Source organism: Miscanthus floridulus, chromosome 5 (genome assembly GCF_019320115.1).
Source record: "Miscanthus floridulus cultivar M001 chromosome 5, ASM1932011v1, whole genome shotgun sequence".
NCBI lineage: Eukaryota > Viridiplantae > Streptophyta > Magnoliopsida > Poales > Poaceae > Miscanthus > Miscanthus floridulus.
In genome coordinates, this window is record NC_089584.1 from 17,321,196 (window position 1) to 17,340,146 (window position 18,951).

General features: G+C 50.3%; 3 protein-coding genes across 3 annotated transcripts; all 3 read left to right on the forward strand.

The window, feature by feature from the left end:
- Window positions 1-915: 915 nt before the first annotated feature.
- LOC136451656 (lecithin-cholesterol acyltransferase-like 1) lies at window positions 916-2,430 on the forward strand. Its single transcript, XM_066452344.1, has one exon. It carries the CDS (start codon window positions 1,018-1,020, stop codon window positions 2,362-2,364), a length of 1,347 nt encoding a protein of 448 aa, XP_066308441.1. The 5' UTR covers window positions 916-1,017; the 3' UTR covers window positions 2,365-2,430.
- Window positions 2,431-3,438: 1,008 nt separating this feature from the next.
- Window positions 3,439-5,444, forward strand: LOC136454336 (thylakoid lumenal 15 kDa protein 1, chloroplastic-like; the record flags this gene model as incomplete). Its single annotated transcript, XM_066454789.1, has 6 exons — window positions 3,439-3,687; window positions 3,883-3,955; window positions 4,075-4,121; window positions 4,441-4,522; window positions 4,775-4,835; window positions 4,921-5,444. Coding segments are annotated over 6 exons (564 nt in total), but the record flags the coding sequence as incomplete, so codon positions are not given.
- Window positions 5,445-11,225: 5,781 nt separating this feature from the next.
- Window positions 11,226-12,889, forward strand: LOC136451657 (lecithin-cholesterol acyltransferase-like 1). The gene has a single exon (XM_066452345.1). It carries the CDS (start codon window positions 11,356-11,358, stop codon window positions 12,700-12,702), a length of 1,347 nt encoding a protein of 448 aa, XP_066308442.1. The 5' UTR covers window positions 11,226-11,355; the 3' UTR covers window positions 12,703-12,889.
- Window positions 12,890-18,951: the final 6,062 nt, after the last annotated feature.

Genomic DNA, 18,951 nt, shown 5'->3' on the forward strand with positions numbered 1-18,951 from the left:
TGCTACTGCTAGCTACGAAAGCTGCACATTTGTAGGCTTTTTTCCCTATGGCTTGTTGCTGCTTGCATCAGCGGGCTTCACGGTACATCCGCATGCTGCTTGGATCGACGACGACCGTGGCTTTTCGGTGTGGGCTTAGTCGTGGCCAAGCACGCAGCCACCGTACGTAACTGAGGAGATATCGCTAGAGAACGAGAGACGTACGTATACAGTATAAGAACAAAAAAGATATGGATCGGAGGAGACCAGTAGAAGTCAATCAACAGTGTTGAATTTTTTCACGAAAGGGATGGAAACAGGAGACGGCGTGCTTCATGTTACCGTCCTTTTTTCTTATTCTCCACATCCATCACGAAAGGGATGGAAACAGAAGGAGACGGCGTGCTTCACGTTACCGTCCTTTTTTCTTATTCTCCACATCCATCTCCCTGCACTAGGAAAGGTAACCGATTCGGAAACATGGTCGTCGTGGAGCCAAATAAATAAGAGGCGTACGTACGAACGTGACCGACTGGAGTGCACTGCACTGAGGAGTGCCAACGTGGTTACGTCACCCAGGCCGCGTTTAGTTGCATGAGGAATCGGCGCGCGCCGGGAATACTGTAGCACTGTAACGCACTATAGCATTTCGTTTGTATTTGGTAATAATTGTTCAATCATTGATTAATTAGGCTCAAAATATTCGTCTCGCAAAGTACAACCAAACTGTGCAATTAGTTTTTGATTTCGTCAACATTTAGTACTCCATGCATGCATATACCGTAAGTTTGATGTGACGAAAAATCTTTTTTTTTTTTTTTTGCATAGTATCAAAGTTTGGATTTCGGTGGAACTAAACATGGCCCCACAGGCACACAGCCGGCCGGCAACATCATCTGTCCTTGCAGCGCATACGTCAGTTTCGTCGACTAGGAACGTATCAATGTGACCGACTGGAGTGCACTGCACTGAGGAGTGCCAACGTGGTTACGTTACCCACAGGCCACAGACACAGGCACACAGCCGGCCGGCAACATCATGGCGAGGATTCTCCAGGTTGTGGCGCCGCTCCGCCTCCTCCTCCTCCCCACTGGCCTCCGGGAGCTCCTCTCGCCCACGACGACGATCGACCACCAGCCGTCGGAGGGTGCTGCCAACGGCGGCGGAACAACGACCGGCGGCGGCGAGGTCCTCCTCCACCCGCTGGTGCTGGTTCCCGGGCTGCTCTGCAGCGAGCTGGAGGCGCGGCTCACGGACGCCTACCGCCCCTCCGTGCCGCGGTGCGGCGCGATGAAGGGGAAGGGCTGGTTCGGGCTCTGGGCCAACTGCTCCGACCTGCCCGCGCACCACTACGTGCAGTGCTTCATCGAGCAGATGACCCTCGTCTACGACCCCGCCGCCAACGACTACCGGAACCTCCCCGGTGTCGAGACGCGCGTGCGCGGCTTCGGCTCCTCCCGAGGCTTCCAGAGGAACCCGGAGCACACGACCTGGTGCTTTGAGGTCCTTAGACACGAGCTCGAAAAGGCCGGGTACCGCGACGGCGACACCCTGTTCGCCGCCCAGTACGACCTCCGCTACGCCCCGCCGGTGCCCGGCCAGTCATCGGAGGTCTTCTCGCGCTACTTCCGGCGGCTGACGAGGCTCATCGAGGACGCGAGCGAGAAGAACGAGAACAAGAAGGTGATCCTCTTCGGGCACAGCTTCGGGGGGATGGTGGCGCTGGAGTTCGTGCGGAGCACGCCCATGTCGTGGCGAGACAGGTACATCAAGCACCTCATCCTCGTCGCTCCGGTGCTGGCGGAAGGGCTCGTCGTAACTCTGCAGTACTTCGTCTCCGGGTCCGACCTGATGTACATCCCCACGGTCACCCAGCTCGCGCTGACTCTGAGGCCCATGTGGAGGAGCTTCGAGTCCTCCATCGTCAGCTTCCCTTCCCCGGCGGTGTTCGGGGACAGGCCGCTCGTGGTCACCGCGCGGAGGAACTACTCCGCCTACGACGTGGAGGACCTCCTGGCCGACATCGGCTTCGGCGCCGGCGTGGAGCCTTTCACGAGACCAGCGGTCCCGAAGATGAGCTCCTTCCAGGCCCCCATGGTGCCGACGACGTGCATCAATGGAGTGGGCAATAACGACACGCCGGAGCAGCTGGTTTACTGGGACGGCGACTTCGACGCGGAACCCGAGATAGTGTATGGCGACGGAGACAATACCATGAATTTGATCAGCATGTTGGCGTTCGACGAGAAGATGCGTCGGCAGCCGGAGCAGAACAAGCTGTACAAGTCCATCAAACTTCATGGGGCTGAGCACAGTACTATTGTGACAGAGGACTGGGCGCTCAAGCGGGTCATGCAAGAAATCCTCGAAGCCAATCGTATTTGATTAATTTACTTATTTATTATAGTATAAGACTCAAGCGATTTTTTAAATGCATTTGTTCCTAAATAATGTCGACTTGTAGGAACATTTAAGTATATCAGATGATACTGTGTGCATTGCTGCGGTAATTTTATAACGCTATTAAGAAGCATGGTTCATGGATTGAGAAATAGCAAAAGCACAATCTGCACACATGTTAATTTGAATCTTCGTGGGAACAAACTGAATTTATGATAAAAAAAAGTAAGGAAAACAAGTCTTTCATATACATGAGCCAGTCTTTCTATAATTGCATTGGTATAAAAAATAGTCTTTGTGTCCTCATCGTCTTTTTATTTTGAACAGTCCGTTTACGCGTTTTTCATTAAGAGGAGTGTAAAACGTTACAATATGCACCAAGCCGCTACGCGAGCAGCATAGCAGCTGTGGCGTCCGCGACGCTTAGACAAGCCTAGAGAGGGCACCCATCCAAACTTTCAACTACATGGTGACTAATTTTGCGGCTCAGATCAGCACCCAGACTTAGAGGCCTCATTCGCTTCGCTGAAAAATAAGCCGAAACACTGTTCCGGCTGATTTGTTATGAGAGAAAAAACATTATTTCGGTTGAAAAAACAAGCTGAAAAGTACGGATTATAAGAGAAGCGAACATGGCCTCGTCTTCAATCTTCATCATCATTGAAGATGCAGGGACGGGTAGGAGGTTGGGCAGTCCAGTCGGTTGAGGTATGAGTTTGACCGCAGCAAACGCACCTAGCCGTCTTCAATGATCATCACCGTTGCCTTCTGCAATGATCGTCTGGCAAGTTTGTCTTATTGTCGTGGTTCGTGTTCCTCGTCTTCAATCTTCATCATCATTGAAGATGCAGGGACGGGTAGGAGGTTGGGCAGTCCAGTCGGTTGAGGTATGAGTTTGACTGCAGCAAACGCACCCGTACGTCCTTCAATAATCCTTCATCGTCGACCCTGCACCACCTGCAGCAGCAATAGGAAAGCTGTGTTTGACAACAGGGAAAGTTAGAGACAGCACGTGCATCCATTGGTTGATGGCCCGGCCTGCCGGCACCAGCATGATTCCCTGATTGCTCGTCGCCGCATCGCTCCTCGTCGCCGACCCCGCCGTGGCTTTCATTGTCCGCCCGCCGTTTACTTACCCTGCCTTGTTTCTGCTGTACTCCCAAGTTCTTGCGAAATCGGGGTGTTGACGGCGCGCGCGCGGCGTGGCTGCAGGGAGGAGGCCCGTACGGGAAGCAGGTGACGCGGGGGCAGGACCTCACCGGCAAGGACTTCAGCGGCCTGACGCTCGTCAAGCAGGACTTCAAGACGGTATACTGCGATTGCATGCACATCTCACCTTGCCTTGGGCAATTTTCTTACAATTTCTATCCCATGCTTCTCGATGTGAATAAGCCTAGAAACGCGTCAAATCTTCGAAGTTCTGTGTAAATATGCAGAAAAAAGCATGTCATTTGTCAGGGTTTTGCTTATGCTTGTTGATTCTTGATGTTCTTGATGATGCAGTCTATACTGAGGCAGGCGAACTTCAAAGGCGCGAACCTGCTCGGCGCGAGCTTCTTCGATGCAGACCTCACAAGTACTGAATTGCTTGCTACTCCATCTTCGATGGTTCCAGTTCTTGTTCCTTGTCATTGGAAAGTTTGTGACTTGGTTTTCGCTGTGTGGCTTACTGGATATGTTTGCCGACGGATTCAGGCGCTGACCTCTCTGATGTTGATCTTCGAGGCGCCGATTTAACAAAGGTAAAATGTTCAGGATCGCACATTACTTTGGTTCTGTTTCATCAGGATTCAATTCAAGCACGCTTGTGCACGCGGCTGTATTCTATTTTGTTCAAAAATGCCTGACAAGTATCTCATCCTCATCCAAAACGTTCAGCCATCTTAAATCAGACGTTTATATTTGGGCCCATTTCGTTCATGCTCCTCTCTTTGTTTATTTTCTATGAAACAAATCCCTTCATGTTTTCCCTGTCTGATTGAGCTATCTGTCCATAGATATCAGCATGGTGATTTGTTTTTCAACACGCTCATGATTGGTTTTGCCTCACTTCATTTGCAGACAAACTTATCAAATGCCAACTTGGAAGGGGCACTTGTCACAGGAAACACTTCTTTCAAAGGTGCCAACATAACTGGGGCAGGCAAGTGATTTCTGCATATCACTCTGATAGCCATCTCTTGCTGCAACTCAGCAACTGTACCTTTCTCCACTCAAAAGGTTGTCATCAGTAGAGGGGGCACAAACAAATTTCCATTATTCCCCTTTGCAAAATCAAAATGAGCAAAAGTAGGCAAAGCTCAAACTGGATAAATGAGCTTGTTCTTGTCTCTTGAATCTTGACATGATCACATAAGCAGTAGTGTCACCATGCACCATTTTCTTCAACCTGCAGATTTTACCGATGTCCCGCTGCGAGACGATCAACGGGAATACCTCTGCAAAATTGCTGACGGGTAAGAACACAACGCATTGACATGGACGGATTGATGGCCATTAAGTCTAGTTATTTGTCTGTTGATCTCATCGTTTATCGAACAGAGTGAATTCAACCACTGGGAACCCCACCAAGGAGACTCTGTTCTGCAGCTGATCGATGGAAGACCCCGTGACTTGTGAGACTTGTAACTTATGACTATGAAGAGTCAGAGGCCGTTCGCGGCGCCAGCGCCGTGCTCGTCCCCAACCCTGGCATGGCCGTGCTATGCCCTAACCCAGCCATGGCTGCGCTCTTGCCCCTGATCCCGCCATGGTCGTGCTCTACCCCGAGCCTGCACCTGTGTTCTTGCCGGCAGCTCCGCCATGGCCCTGCTATGCTCGAGCTTGCGCCTGTGTTTCCTCCGGCGACTCAGCCATGGCCATGCTTTGCCCCAACCCTATGCCTTTGTGCATGCCTGCAACCAAGCCGTGGCCGTGCACGGTCCCTCCATGGTTGGCACGGCCATGCCCGTCCCCACCACGGCCCCGCATGGCTGTGCCGTGCCGTGGCTCTGCTCCTACCCTCTGCTGCCTCCTTCCGTGGAGGACGACGAGATAATCATGTCTTCTTAAATTTGGTCCCTGAATGATTTTTTTTTTTATAATTGCATATGAATCCATATCCATGGTGAAGTTGTCCCAAATAGTTTTATCGTTGCCTCGATCCACGGCGAAGTTGATCTATGGTGGAGCTGGTGTCGTGGTGTTGTTTTTGTGAAATTTTATCTATCCAAACAAACCCTAAGCTCACAATTCTAATTATATTGTGGAGAATCTGTTTTATATGGTTGTGGATTTTTTAGGCTATATCTAAATATTCCCTTTTGGAATTCGATGATTCTTTTTTTTCTTTTTGCTGGGTTTTTTCTTTTTTCGGTGAAAATAAAAACTGGTTCCTATGAAATCTATATACGATTTAAAATTTTGGAACGCCATTCTCAGCAGGCGGCAACGCTGGGACTCCGGCCACAAGCAACTAGTCGCTGGCCGGAACTGTATCCCCAGTCTGAGCCGTCGCCGAGACCTCACCGTCGCCGTCGTAGTCGTGGCCAAGCACGCAGCCACCGTACGTAACTGAGGAGATATCGCTAGAGAACGAGAGACGTACGTATCTCACTAAAAAGACTAAAAGTAATACTATTTTTTATGTGACTTTTTTTTTCCGCTCCTCCCTTCTGGTCATACGATACCCCGCGCGATAGAAAAAAGAAATTGTCATCCCTGTGATCTCCACCTGCTTTGAAGGAAACAAATCAATCACCTGAGGTCACATGCATATAAGGAAACAATAATCATGCATGGAAGAAAATAATTGGCAAAGATCAAGCAAGACTCCTCCCTTCTGGCCATGCGATACCCCGCGCGATAGAAAAAGAAACTGTCATCCCTAAGATCCCCGCCCACTTTGAAGAAAACAAATCAATCACCTGAGGCCACATACATGGAAGGAAACAATAATCATGCATGGAAGAAAACTATTAGCAAAGATCAAGCAAGATGACTTAATGAGGTTGGCCCTTAATTTTAGTGTTTTCAGCATGCAGACCTGAAATTAAAAAGTGGTTGCTCCTTGATAACATTAGTGGTGCCAAATAAAAGATGTGCAGGTTATACATGGCGAGACTGGTGAACCTTCTGCAATTTCCTAAACGAATATTCCCACCATTCGTATATAGGTCCATTCACATACGTTTCTTCGTGCACCAATTAGCATATAATATAAAAGTATTATTGTGTTTATCACGACTTCCAGTTAACTACTCCCATTAGCATATACTTCCTTTGCCCCAAAATATAAGTCGTTATGGGATGTGTGCAGGTCAAACTTTCTCAACTTTGACTAGGTTTGTAAAAAATACGTGCAACATTTATATCTCTAAATAAGTTTATTATGAAAAATATATTCAATGGTCTATGTAATGATACTAATTATGTATTATAAATATTAATATTCTTTTATATATAATTGATCGAAGTTAAAAAAAAAGTTGACTTCTCAGGAAGCGAGAATGAATTCTATTTTGGGACAGAGGGAGTATATGAAAGCAGTGTTGAAAATATTTTAACAATCAAGTTCGTCTCTGTCTGATTGGTAAGCTTAGACATCATAATGGCATCAAAAAATTTGACTCTCTTGGACATCCTCATGGATCAGTGCAAAACATCCCAATTCTACAGCATACACAAATGACAACCTTGAAGTTATGATATTATCAAAGGGTGGACAATAAAGACCATCTTAGACGTTTTAGCATTAGAGTATATATATGCAGACACATAGGCATGATGGCGCAAGTGAGCAGCCAGCAGGAGTCGAGAGTTAGGGGGTGTTTGGATCCCAGGACTAAACTTCAGTCCCTGTCACAATAAATTTTTAGATATCAATTAGGAGGACTAAACATGAGCTAATTATAAAACTAATTACATAAGTTGTGGCTAATTCGCTTGCCAGCGCCGTGTACAAGATGGTATGGAGATATGGTAGAACTTATTCATGGATTTATTGGCGTATGAAAGAAATGGATATCGGAAAACTCTTCCTGCCGGTATAAAAAATGATCTTAGCCGCATGACGGAAAGATCTACACAGTAGAGATTGTGAGCCTGCGACGCTATACTCTCTGTGACTGTAAATTTCACGAACTTAGCTTTTTGGATTAAATGTCACTTTAATGTCGGTCATATACTTTTACAGTATTGTTATCTTATCGTGCGATCCGTGTGTTTTTAGTACAAAAAGTTTAGCTACCCCGTAGCAACGCACGGGCACGAACCTATTTATATATATACTCGAACCTGTGTGTACATGATTATATAGAGATGCAGTGAAACTTATTCATGGATTTATTGGCGCATGAAAGAAATGGATAACGTAGAATTCTTTCTGCCGATATAAAATATTATCTTAGTCGTATCACGAAAAAGTCTATACAATAGAGTTTGTGAGTCTGCGACGTCGCGCTCTCCTTGACTGTGTTAATTTCACGAACTTTGCTTTTTGAATTAAATGGCACTTTTGACGTCGGTATTTAATTTAACAGTATTGTTATCTTATCGTGCGATCTGTGTATTTTTAGTATAAAAGATTTAGTTATCCCATAGCAACGCATGAGCACGCTACCTAGTACAGTATAAGAAAAAAAAAAGATACGGATCGGAGGAGATAGGAAAAACGCCTCGTGAACTACCAGTAGAAGTCAATCAACAGTGTTGAATTTTTTCACGAAAGGGATGAAAATGAAAACAGAAGACGGCGTGCTTCACGTTACCGTCCTTTTTTCTTATTCTCTACATCCATCTCCCTGCACTAGGAAAGGTAGCCGATTCGGAAACGTCGTCGTCGTGGAGTACGTACGAACGTGACCGACTGGAGTGCACTTCACTGAGGAGTGCCAAACGTGGTTACGTTACCCACAGGCACACAGCCAGCCGGCAACATCATCTGTCCTTGCAGCGCATACGTCAGTTTCGTCGTCGTCGCGGATATGCAGTTCTGTTTCTCCGTCAGTCACGCGGCCTGACGCATCACCATACACCCTCCCGGTTCTGTTTGCCCGTCGCCGTTCACGTACTGTTGGCAGTCGTTGCCATCATATCATCGCCTGGATCGGCCTCATCCTCTATTTATTATCGTGGATCTGCTGGCAGTTACCAGTAGTTATCATGCACCAGCGTGCCTTTTACGGATCGGACTCGACCAGCGTGTCCTTTCCTTTATAAGGAACGCGTAGCATGTGCATGGCCAGGCCAGTACGTAGCTCCCGGTCCGTACATGGAAGCCACACCGTGGTGATCCATCCTGTTCCGCACCATCCTCATCCATTGTCACAAAATGAGGGCTCGGAGAACTAAACAAGTTTTTATAGTATTTGGTGATATAACTTTTTAAAATTATGCATCACCGGTGATTATGCCATCCTCTTGTTCCAAGTGAAAGATACGAGTTTTCCTCAAACCTACCTACGTTTTTTTTTAAAAAAAGCATTAATTGGACAGAACGAATTTCTTAGACACGAGCTGTCCCGAAGGAGTATGCAATGAGACAATGTGCAATCAGCTTTCGTAACTAGAGGCCTGAATTGAATACCAAGGTCGTGAAGAAAGGGTTGGACGCAACGAAGTACCCGAAAATTACAGTAGTTAAGTGGAAGACCTTTGTTGAGCAGAAGACGTCAGAAGAGTTCTTATATAAGGGTCAAGCCAATAGTGAACTTACAAAGAAGAACATATACCACCACCGCCTTGGCACTGATGGTTACAAGCGTGCGATTCCCAAATGAAAGGCAGAAGAAGCTGCGAGGAAGGCGGCAGGGTTACCGGTGATGTTTGAGGAGGTACTCGAAAGGGCAGGAAACTAGCTTCATGTGCAAAAACCACAAGAAAGTGAGTCTGGTTTGTCGTGGCCAGATCCAATGACCGATGAAGCAGCCAAGAATATTTTGGTCGTGGCCGCTAAGTAGAAGGAAGGATCATTCAAGCCATCAAGAGAGAGGGACACCGTTAGTGTTGGTCTAGGTAACCCAGAGCACCCCGGTCATGTGCGAGGCGTCTCGTCCAGGTTGGGCTGGAAGCAAGGATTTCCTAAGCATGCCGAGATGTACAGAAAACGTGACCGGTACACGGAAGCTATGAGAGATACTTTTAAGGAGGAGGCTAAGCAAGAAATGAAATAGATGTTGGTTGAAATCATGGCCAATCCTGATTCTGAGATAAGGCAACAATTGACTAGTGTAATGTCAAGTCAACAAGTGCCCACAATGCAGCCACCACAGATGATCACACAGACGCCATAGATGCAGATGGTCATCATGCAACCCTCGGATTCTCCAATAGTTCAAAGCAGTATCGGATCTACGGCAAATAGGGAGCACTATGCAGTTGATGACATCATTGCACCGACAGCTTGCTCCCTAGTTATATCGTATGGTATCACCAATGTCCATACGATAGAAGTGGCCACCGGTATGGTGATCCTAGGCCGTGACTATCACAACAATAAAAATCCAGAGGAGTACTACAGGGTAGAAGTGTTGACAGTCATGGAAGGACATAAGGATGACTTCCTAGACATCCCCACTCCTGACGGTGTCGAGAAACTCGGTCAAGCTATCAACGAGTTCATCTTATGGCCTCGGCGGGACATTAGGTTGAATGATCCTATTACATCGATGCCATTTTTCGGAGTGGACGATGAAGGAGGGTTCTCACATACAGCCTCGCCATGTCATACCCCTTTTGAGCCTGAACCTAACCCAACATCTCTAAACCCACCATCTCGTAACGCACCACCATCACCAGAACCTGACCCACCACCACCATTTAGCCTCCACACCATCTCAGAGCCTCTACCTAGCCTACCACCATCGACAGCCATGAATCCAACATCATCCCCGAGCAAGAAGGATGCCTCGTCGAAATCTAAAGGCCATGTAGCTAAAGGAAACCATAAGTCTGTGCCAAAAATGGTTACGCCCTTCGGTAACGAGACATCACCGAGGCTCATGAAGAAGTGGATGGACAGATTTGCAAGGAGACCAAACACACGTTCCATTACTGAAAAAGGTGCCAGCAAGTCCGCCTCCAACAAGATCACCATACGAAAGCCAACGAGAGAGGATTACGATAATATCCCGACCGATAAATATGTGTCAGGCAGGCCTCTACTCCAGTGGTGCAAACTCCGTTGTGTTTCACGTGCGATGAAGAGGTTGCATGGCTGGTTTATGAGAGCATCTTCGGTTGGGATCAATGCTTTCTGCGCAGTTGTACCACCACTAACTTTTTTTATGGGTGCCCTAGCAAGGTTATGGTTGACTTCAAGGACATTTGGTTGATGTTTCGCCTCGGCAAACTCGACGTCTAGCTTGTGAGCGTGTGGTGCCTGTATCCCCAATCTGAGCCGTCCCGCCGAGACCTCGCCGTCGCCGATGCTCGTGCGTAATTGCCCCGTCGATTCCTCGGCTCCTGGCCTTTTTGCTACTGCTAGCTACGAGAGCTGCACATTTGTAGGCTTTTTTCCCTATGGCTTGTTGCTGCTTGCATCAGCGGGCTTCACGGTACATCCGCATGCTGCTTGGATCGACGACGACCGTGTCTTTTCGGTGTGGGCTCTAGTCGTGGCCAAGCACGCAGCCACCGTACGTAACTGAGGAGATATCGCTAGAGAACGAGAGACGTACGTATACAGTATAAGAACAAAAAGGATATGGATCGGAGGAGACCAGTAGAAGTCAATCAACAGTGTTGAAATTTTTCACGAAAGGGATGGAAACAGAAGGAGACGGCGTGCTTCACGTTACCGTCCTTTTTTCTTATTCTCCACATCCATCTCCCTGCACTAGGAAAGGTAGCCGATTCGGAAACGTCGTCGTCGTGGAGCCAAATAAATAAGAGGCGTACGTACGAACGTGACCGACTGGAGTGCACTGCACTGAGGAGTGCCAACGTGGTTACGTTACCCACAGGCCACAGACAGTCACACAGCCGGCCGGCAACATCATGGCGAGGATTCTCCAGGTTGTGGCGCCGCTCCTCCTCCTCCTGCTCCCCACTGGCCTCCGGGAGCTCCTCTCGCCCACGACGACGATCGACCACCAGCCGTCGGAGGGTGCTGCCAACGGCGGCGGAACAACGACCGGCGGCGGCGAGGTCCTCCTCCACCCGCTGGTGCTGGTTCCCGGGCTGACCTGCAACGAGCTGGAGGCGCGGCTCACGGACGCCTACCGCCCCTCCGTGCCGCGGTGCGGCGCGATGAAGGGGAAGGGCTGGTTCGGGCTCTGGGCCAACTGCTCCGACCTGCCCGCGCACCACTACGTGCAGTGCTTCATCGAGCAGATGACCCTCGTCTACGACCCCGCCGCCAACGACTACCGGAACCTCCCCGGCGTCGAGACGCGCGTGCGCGGCTTCGGCTCCTCCCGAGGCTTCCAGAGGAACCCGGAGCACACGACCTGGTGCTTTGAGGTCCTTAGACACGAGCTCGAAAAGGCCGGGTACCGCGACGGCGACACCCTGTTCGCCGCCCAGTACGACCTCCGCTACGCCCCGCCGGTGCCCGGCCAGTCATCGGAGGTCTTCTCGCACTACTTCCGGCGGCTGACGAGGCTCATCGAGGACGCGAGCGAGAAGAACGAGAACAAGAAGGTGATCCTGTTCGGGCACAGCTTCGGGGGGATGGTGGCGCTGGAGTTCGTGCGGAGCACGCCCATGTCGTGGCGAGACAGGTATATCAAGCACCTCATCCTCGTCGCTCCGGTGCTGGCGGAAGGGCTCGTGCAGACGCTGCAGTACTTCGTCTCCGGGTCCGACCTGATGTACATCCCCACGGTCACCCAGCTCGCGCTGACTCTGAGGCCCATGTGGAGGAGCTTCGAGTCCTCCATCGTCAGCTTCCCTTCCCCGGCGGTGTTCGGGGACTGGCCGCTCATGGTCACCGCGCGGAGGAACTACTCCGCCTACGACGTGGAGGACCTCCTGGCCGACATCGGCTTCGGCGCTGGCGTCGAGCCTTTCACGAGACGAGCGGTCCCGAAGATGAGCTCCTTCCAGGCCCCCATGGTGCCGACGACGTGCATCAACGGAGTGGGCAATAACGACACGCCGGAGCAGCTGGTTTACTGGGACGGCGACTTCGACGTGGAACCCGAGATAGTGTATGGCGACGGAGACAATACCATCAATTTGATCAGCATGTTGGCGTTCGACGAGAAGATGCGTCGGCAGCCGGAGCAGAACAAGCTGTACAAGTCCATCAAACTTCATGGGGCTGAGCACGGTACTATTGTGACAGAGGACTGGGCGCTCAAGCGGGTCATGCAAGAAATCCTCGAAGCCAATCGTATTTGATTAATTTACTTATTTATTATCGTATGTGAAGGAGACAACTTGTCAATTATTTACTGTTCAACACTGATAGTGAGCGAAAACAAAAAAGTAATACCATGATGCACAATAGTTTAATCACTTGCTATATGGTAAACTGAACTGAAAAGGGAAATTTGAATAATTGAAGAAAGATGTTAGAACTTTTGGAATCTCAGCTCACTATCAGATGGAGGTTGTTTATTTTTTTACGAAACTGAATAATGATTCCATGAGTGAATAATTGAAGAAACAGGTAAAAGCTATTGGAAACTCACCTAGCCGGTCAGAAGTTGATCACTGCCAGTTGGAGGTTGTTAAATAAATTTGCACAAAGCTGAATAATGATTACATGAGAACCTTCGGATTCCATTGGTATGGATGTGACCATATGAATTTTGCGTAGCTATCCTGATGTTCAGAGATAAAATTCTTGTGAATATCTCCTAGAAATCCTAAGAATCATTGCGATCCCGTATTACCCAGACCAAAAATCTGAAATCAGTCATGTACACATCTGACAAAGAACTCCAATTCTCCAACGGTGATCTCAACCAAGTTTTTACACATGCCATGATCCGATGCACGTTTGATGAATGACAGAAATTCACAGGGCAGGAAATAGTAAGCTGGTAGGATTAATGTGATAAATAATTGCATATATGGGCACATAATTATACTCCTCCCTCAAAGATTTCCACGGATTTTAAAGCAGTCAATTAAGGTAAGTATTTTTTGCTAATTATTTTATATCTGGGCCACGCTTGGACCTAGACTCTCCGTCTAGCCCTGAGTCCACCCCGTCCCCAAGGTAAAGTAATCGTCACGGAAGGAGACGGAGTCTATCAGAATAATCTACTGATTTCTTGTGTGAACATACAGCAAGGGAAGGCGGCGCCGAAACGGCCCCCTGCTGTGGTACTGTAGCCGCTGTATGGGCAGGCGCCGAATGGCTCACCTGCCGCACTATAGTCACATGCAGGTAGGGCTGGACAAAAAACTCGTTGAGCTGGCTCGGTACAAAAGTGCTCTGATTGGACTCGTTTTTCTTTTAAAATGAAAATGAGTTGATTGAGAATGACTTTCGACCTCGGCTCGGCTCGTTAAGCTCAGCATGAAGTTGAAGTTGGGTCTCAAACAATTCAGGAGACTATGATAAATAACATTATGCCAATTTCTAAAAAAGCTCGAAAAAAACTGTAGTTGGCTTGATATCCAGCCCTACATGCAGGGACAGGCGCAGAAGTCAGTCCTGCTGTGTTATCTAGTTACTGTTGCAGCATGCGTGCTGTACTAGGACTAGATGGATAGAGTGTTGTATAAATAGACTGCCATGGCAACTCAGTAAAGAGAGTTCATATTTGCCAACTCCCATACAGGACTTCAACCAACGCTGGTGTCTTGTACTGTGTGTGTATGCTCTGTTCTCCCTCTTCTTCAACCTCTACTCGTAGTGTGTGGGACGGACAACGCTTGTTTGTGGTCGGCTTAGCTAGTGGGTGCTCGGCAACATTAGCGGGTGCTTGGCAAGACTGGTGAGTGGTCAACTCGCCTGAGCCGGTGATCCTGTGGGCTAACAAGTGGTATCAGAGCCGTACAAGCGTCGTCGCCGGTCTAACCGCTGACGATTACGAACGGTTCAGAAATAGAAGACAGCAGTGGCACTGCTGTGGCTACCCAACCAAGACCGGAGGTCGTTGTTCGCACGGTGCGGGAGGTCAGCGACACTAGTTGGTCGATGCTGACTCGCACCAACTATAGAGAGTGGTCGGTGACCATGAAGGTCAAGCTCAGAGCCCGACGGCTCTAGAATGCTATTGACAAGGGCACCAAAAATGAAGAAGATGACATATCAGCGTTGGAAGCTATCCTCGTTGCTGTACCGGCGGAGTATAGGGAGCCGTTGGGGGCGAAGAGCTCTGCTAAGGATGCATGGGAGTCTATTGCGGCGATGCGCGTCGGTTCTAACCGCGCAAAGAAGGTGACGGCCCAGCTTCTGAAGCAGGAGTACGCCAACCTCAAGTTCAAGGATGGTGAAATGGTGGACTTCTCCCTCCGTCTATAGACGCTCATCAGCAAGCTGAAGAGCCCACGGCGTCACCATCGACGAAGAGGAGGCGGTCTCCAAGTACCTCCACTCCGTGCCGGCAAAGTATATCCAGATCGCTCTCTCCATAGAGACGATGCTGGACTTGTCCACCCTTACCATTGAGGATGTGATAGCCTGTTTGAGGGCGGTGGACGAGCGCCTAGAATAGGCGATAGCAACAAAGGACAGCGGCAAACTGCTGCTGATAGAGGAGGAGTAGGCTGCTCGGAGGAACTCTAGGAAGGCAGCCTCCTCTAGCTACGGTGGCGATGGCAAGCGCCGCGGCAAGGCTTCTTCGGAGAAGAAGAAGCAGGTCGACCCCAACGCCTGCCGACGCTGTGGGAAGATGGGCCATTGGACACGGGAGTGCCCAAATCATAAGCAGGAGAAGAAGGCTCAGGCTCATCTGGTGCAAGCTGTTGATGAGGATGAGGCCACTATCCTAATGGCGATATTCTGTGCACTGCACGACATCGAGGCCGAGGAGAGTGAAGAGGCGATGATGGTGGAAGGACCTAGGAAGGCACTCAAGATTGTCAACCTCGATGAACCACATGCCCAAGTCCACCTCGGACGTGTGGGTGCTGACCAGGAGCAGCGGTGGTATCTGGACTCTGGTGCCAGCAACCACATGATGGGCTCCAAAGCATCCTTCTCCGAGCTCAACGACGATGTTACCGGTACGGTGAAGTTTAGTGACAGCTCAAGGGTGGCTATCCAAGGGCGTGGCACCATCATCTTCAGGTGCCAGAACGGGGAGTACCGTGCGCTAACAGATGTATATTATATCCCACAGCTGTGTTCTAGCATCATTAGCATTGGTCAGTTAGATGAGCATGGTAGCGAGGTACTGATCAAGGACGGAGTCCTTTGGATCAGGGACCGGGAGCAGCGACTTCTTGCCAAGGTGAAGAGATCCCTGAACTGGTTGTACCTGCTCGACCTAAAGGTAGAGCAGTTGGTGTGCCTGGCGGCAAGGCACACCGAATAGCCGTGGCTGTGGCACGCCTGGTTCAGACATCTCAGCTTTAACATGCTTGGTCGGCTGGAGAAGATGGTCTGAGGGCTACCCCACATCAAGCACGGAGGCGAGCTGTGTGACAGCTGCCTGGCCGAGAAGCAAAGGAGGCTACCATTCTCAAAGGCGGCCAAGTATCGTGCGAAGAACGCTCTCGAGCTCGTCCACGGTGACCTCTACGGGCCGATTACACCAGCTACAAATGATGGTCGGCGGTACTTCCTCCTGCTCGTGGGTGATTGCAGTCGCTACATGTGGCTGCAACTCCTAATGAGCAAGGATGAAGCGGCGGCGGTGATCAAGAAGTTCAAGATGCACGCGGAGGCCAAGAGCGACAAGAAGCTTCGCATGCTGAGGACTAATTGCGACTGTGAATTCACTTCGATGGAGTTCGCTGCATACTGTGTGGATCAGGGGGTGGTGCGACACCACACCGCGCCGTACTCACCACAATAGAATGGCGTGGTGGAGCGACTTAACCAGACGGTGGTCTGCATGGCCCGATCCATGATGAAGGCCAAAGGCATGCTGATAAGATTCTAGGGGGAGGCGGTGACCACGGCAGTGTTCATCCTCAACCGCACTCCGACCAAGGCCCTGATGGGCAAGATGCCGTTTGAAGCTTGGTATGGGCGCAAGCCGAGTGTGTCCTTCCTCTGGATATTCGGCTGCATCAGCCATGTCAGGAAGACGAAGCCGAACCTCACCAAGCTAGAGGCCAGGAGCACACCAATGGTGTTCCTGGGCTACGCGGAGGGTACCAAGGCGTACCGGCTCTACAACCCATGCGGAGACAAGGTGCTTGTCTCCCATGATGTCGTGTTCGACGAGAAGGTGGCTTAGGACTAGAACAGTCCGAGCACGAGGGAAGCTGGCGGCTTCACCAACACCTTCATCGTCGAGCACCTGGTCATCCACGGTGGTGGAGATGCTGGGGAAGAGGTGCCGAGCACTCTGGAAGGAGTGCCGAGCACTCCTGGGGCAGTGCCGAGCACTTTGGGAGGGATGCCGAGCACTTAGGGAGGAGTGCCGAGCACTCCTGGAGGGATGCCGAGCACGCCAGGAGTGGTGCCGGGAGGTTCTGTAGTGGTGGCGACTGCTCCAGGATGGGTGCTGAGCACTCCCGTAGCGGAGCGTAGAGGTCTTGCAGTGGTGCCGACCACCTTAAGACTGAGGCTGAGCACTCCTACAGTGGTGTCGAGCACTGCAGGAGTAGTGACGAGCTGTCCAGAAGTAGTGCCGAGCACTGCAACCAGGGTGCCGAGCACTCCAGTTGCTGTGCCGAGCACTCCGGCGGAATAGGGAACTCCATCAACACTGATTGAGTTCGCCTCACCTCCAAGTGATATCACTGAGTTCGTGAATGCCTTCCACGAAGGTGAGGAGGTGCGGTTCCACAGACTAGACGACATCGTCGGTGGTACAGGGCCCTCAGGCTTGGCGGGTAGGCTGCTCAATGACTCCAAGCTGCTGCTCGTCAGCACAGAGGAACCACCCATGTTCGCGCTGGGTGAGCGGGATGGAAACTGGCGATGGGTGATGCTAGAGGAGATGAAGGCGATCAAGGAAAATGAGACATGGCAGCTTGTCGATCCACCTCCAGGATGCCGTCCGATCAGCCTGAAGTGGATGTACAAAGTCAAACAGGACAAGCACGGCGCCATTGTCAAGCATAAGGCATGCCTCGTCGCTGAGGCTTTGTTCAGTGTGAGGGCATAGACTTTGAGGAGGTCTTTGCACCAGTAGTGTGCATGGAGTCTATCCATTTGCTACTAGCCTTGGCAGTAGCAAAGGACTGGTGCGTCCATCACCTGGACATTAAATCGGCCTTCCTCAACGATGAGCTGGCGGAGACAGTCTTCGTTAGGCAACCTCTAGGTTTTGCCATCAAGGGAGAGGCTCTATGGGCTGCGTTAGGCCCGACGAGCGTGGAATGCTAAGCTTGATGCCATGCTGGACGAGCTTGGGTTCCAGCGGTGCGCAACTGAGCACACGCTCTACATGGGGCGACGAGGGAAGGAGGAGCTCGTCGTCGGTGTGTATGTGGATGACTTGATCATCACCGGCGCATGCACGGAGGACATCAACAGCTTCAAGCGTGAGATGGCAGCTCGTTTTCGAATGAGCGATCTCGGCGCACTCTCCTACTACCTCAGGATCGAGGTGAGACAGGGGAATGAGGAACTCACGCTCGGTCAGAGCGTGTATGCCTCCAAGCTGTTGGAGCGGAGCGGCATGGCTGAGTGCAAGCCATGCGTAACTCCGATGGAGGAGCGGTTGAAGCTGATGAAGGCCAGCACCGCGGCGAAGGTGTGTAAGGAAAATAGACCCTAGGCCCATTTACTTTGGATTTTGGTGTTTGATGACTAACACAACCAAATTGGACTAATAAATTTGCAAGTATTTGTTTTGTAGTTCAATAGGTTGCAAGACGTGACTTGGACGAAGGCGACGTGATGATCCGATGATCAACACCATAAGCAAGACCTTAGGAGCATAAGAAAAGACACAAGATATCAAGCAAAGTCCAAGCACGAAGATATGAATCAAGCCGAACGTAAGATCACGAAGAAACGCTGCACAGGACGCTCTGATGCATAGGACGCTGCACAAGACGTTGCACCAGATGCTCTGATCAAGCAACAGTAGAGTCAATAGCAGCGACCGGACGCTGCATAGGACGCTGCATCGGACGCTCCGATGTATAGCACGCTGCACCGGACACTGAGTGCCAGAGTCCGGTCAACATCAGTAAGGTTCCAGAGAGCCGTTTTCATGACTGGACACGTCCGGTCAGTGCTGATCGGACGCTGGTCAGAGTCCGGCCAGTAGCAGAAAAGCGGAATTTCGTCCCCAACGGCTACTTTCTCAGTGGGGCTTATAAATAGACCCCCCCAACCGGCCATTTGAGGAGTGTGGAGCTGAGAAAACATACCAAGAGTGTTGATACACCATTTTAGTGATCTCCACTTGCATAGTGCTTAGTGTTTCATCAGGTGATTAGCGTAGGTGCTTTGCGAAGGGCTTAGGTTGATTAGACCACCACTTATGCGCTTGCTCTAGGTTTAGGCCTAGTGTTTAGTGAGGTTTGCATACCTCTTACCACCCGGTGCTTGCGAGCACCATT

What these genes read in the sequence shown, in the direction of transcription:
- LOC136451657 (XM_066452345.1), top strand. Translation starts at nt 11,356, where the DNA reads ATGGCGAGGATTCTCCAGGTTGTGGCGCCGCTCCTCCTCCTCCTGCTC.
- LOC136451656 (XM_066452344.1), top strand. Translation starts at nt 1,018, where the DNA reads ATGGCGAGGATTCTCCAGGTTGTGGCGCCGCTCCGCCTCCTCCTCCTC.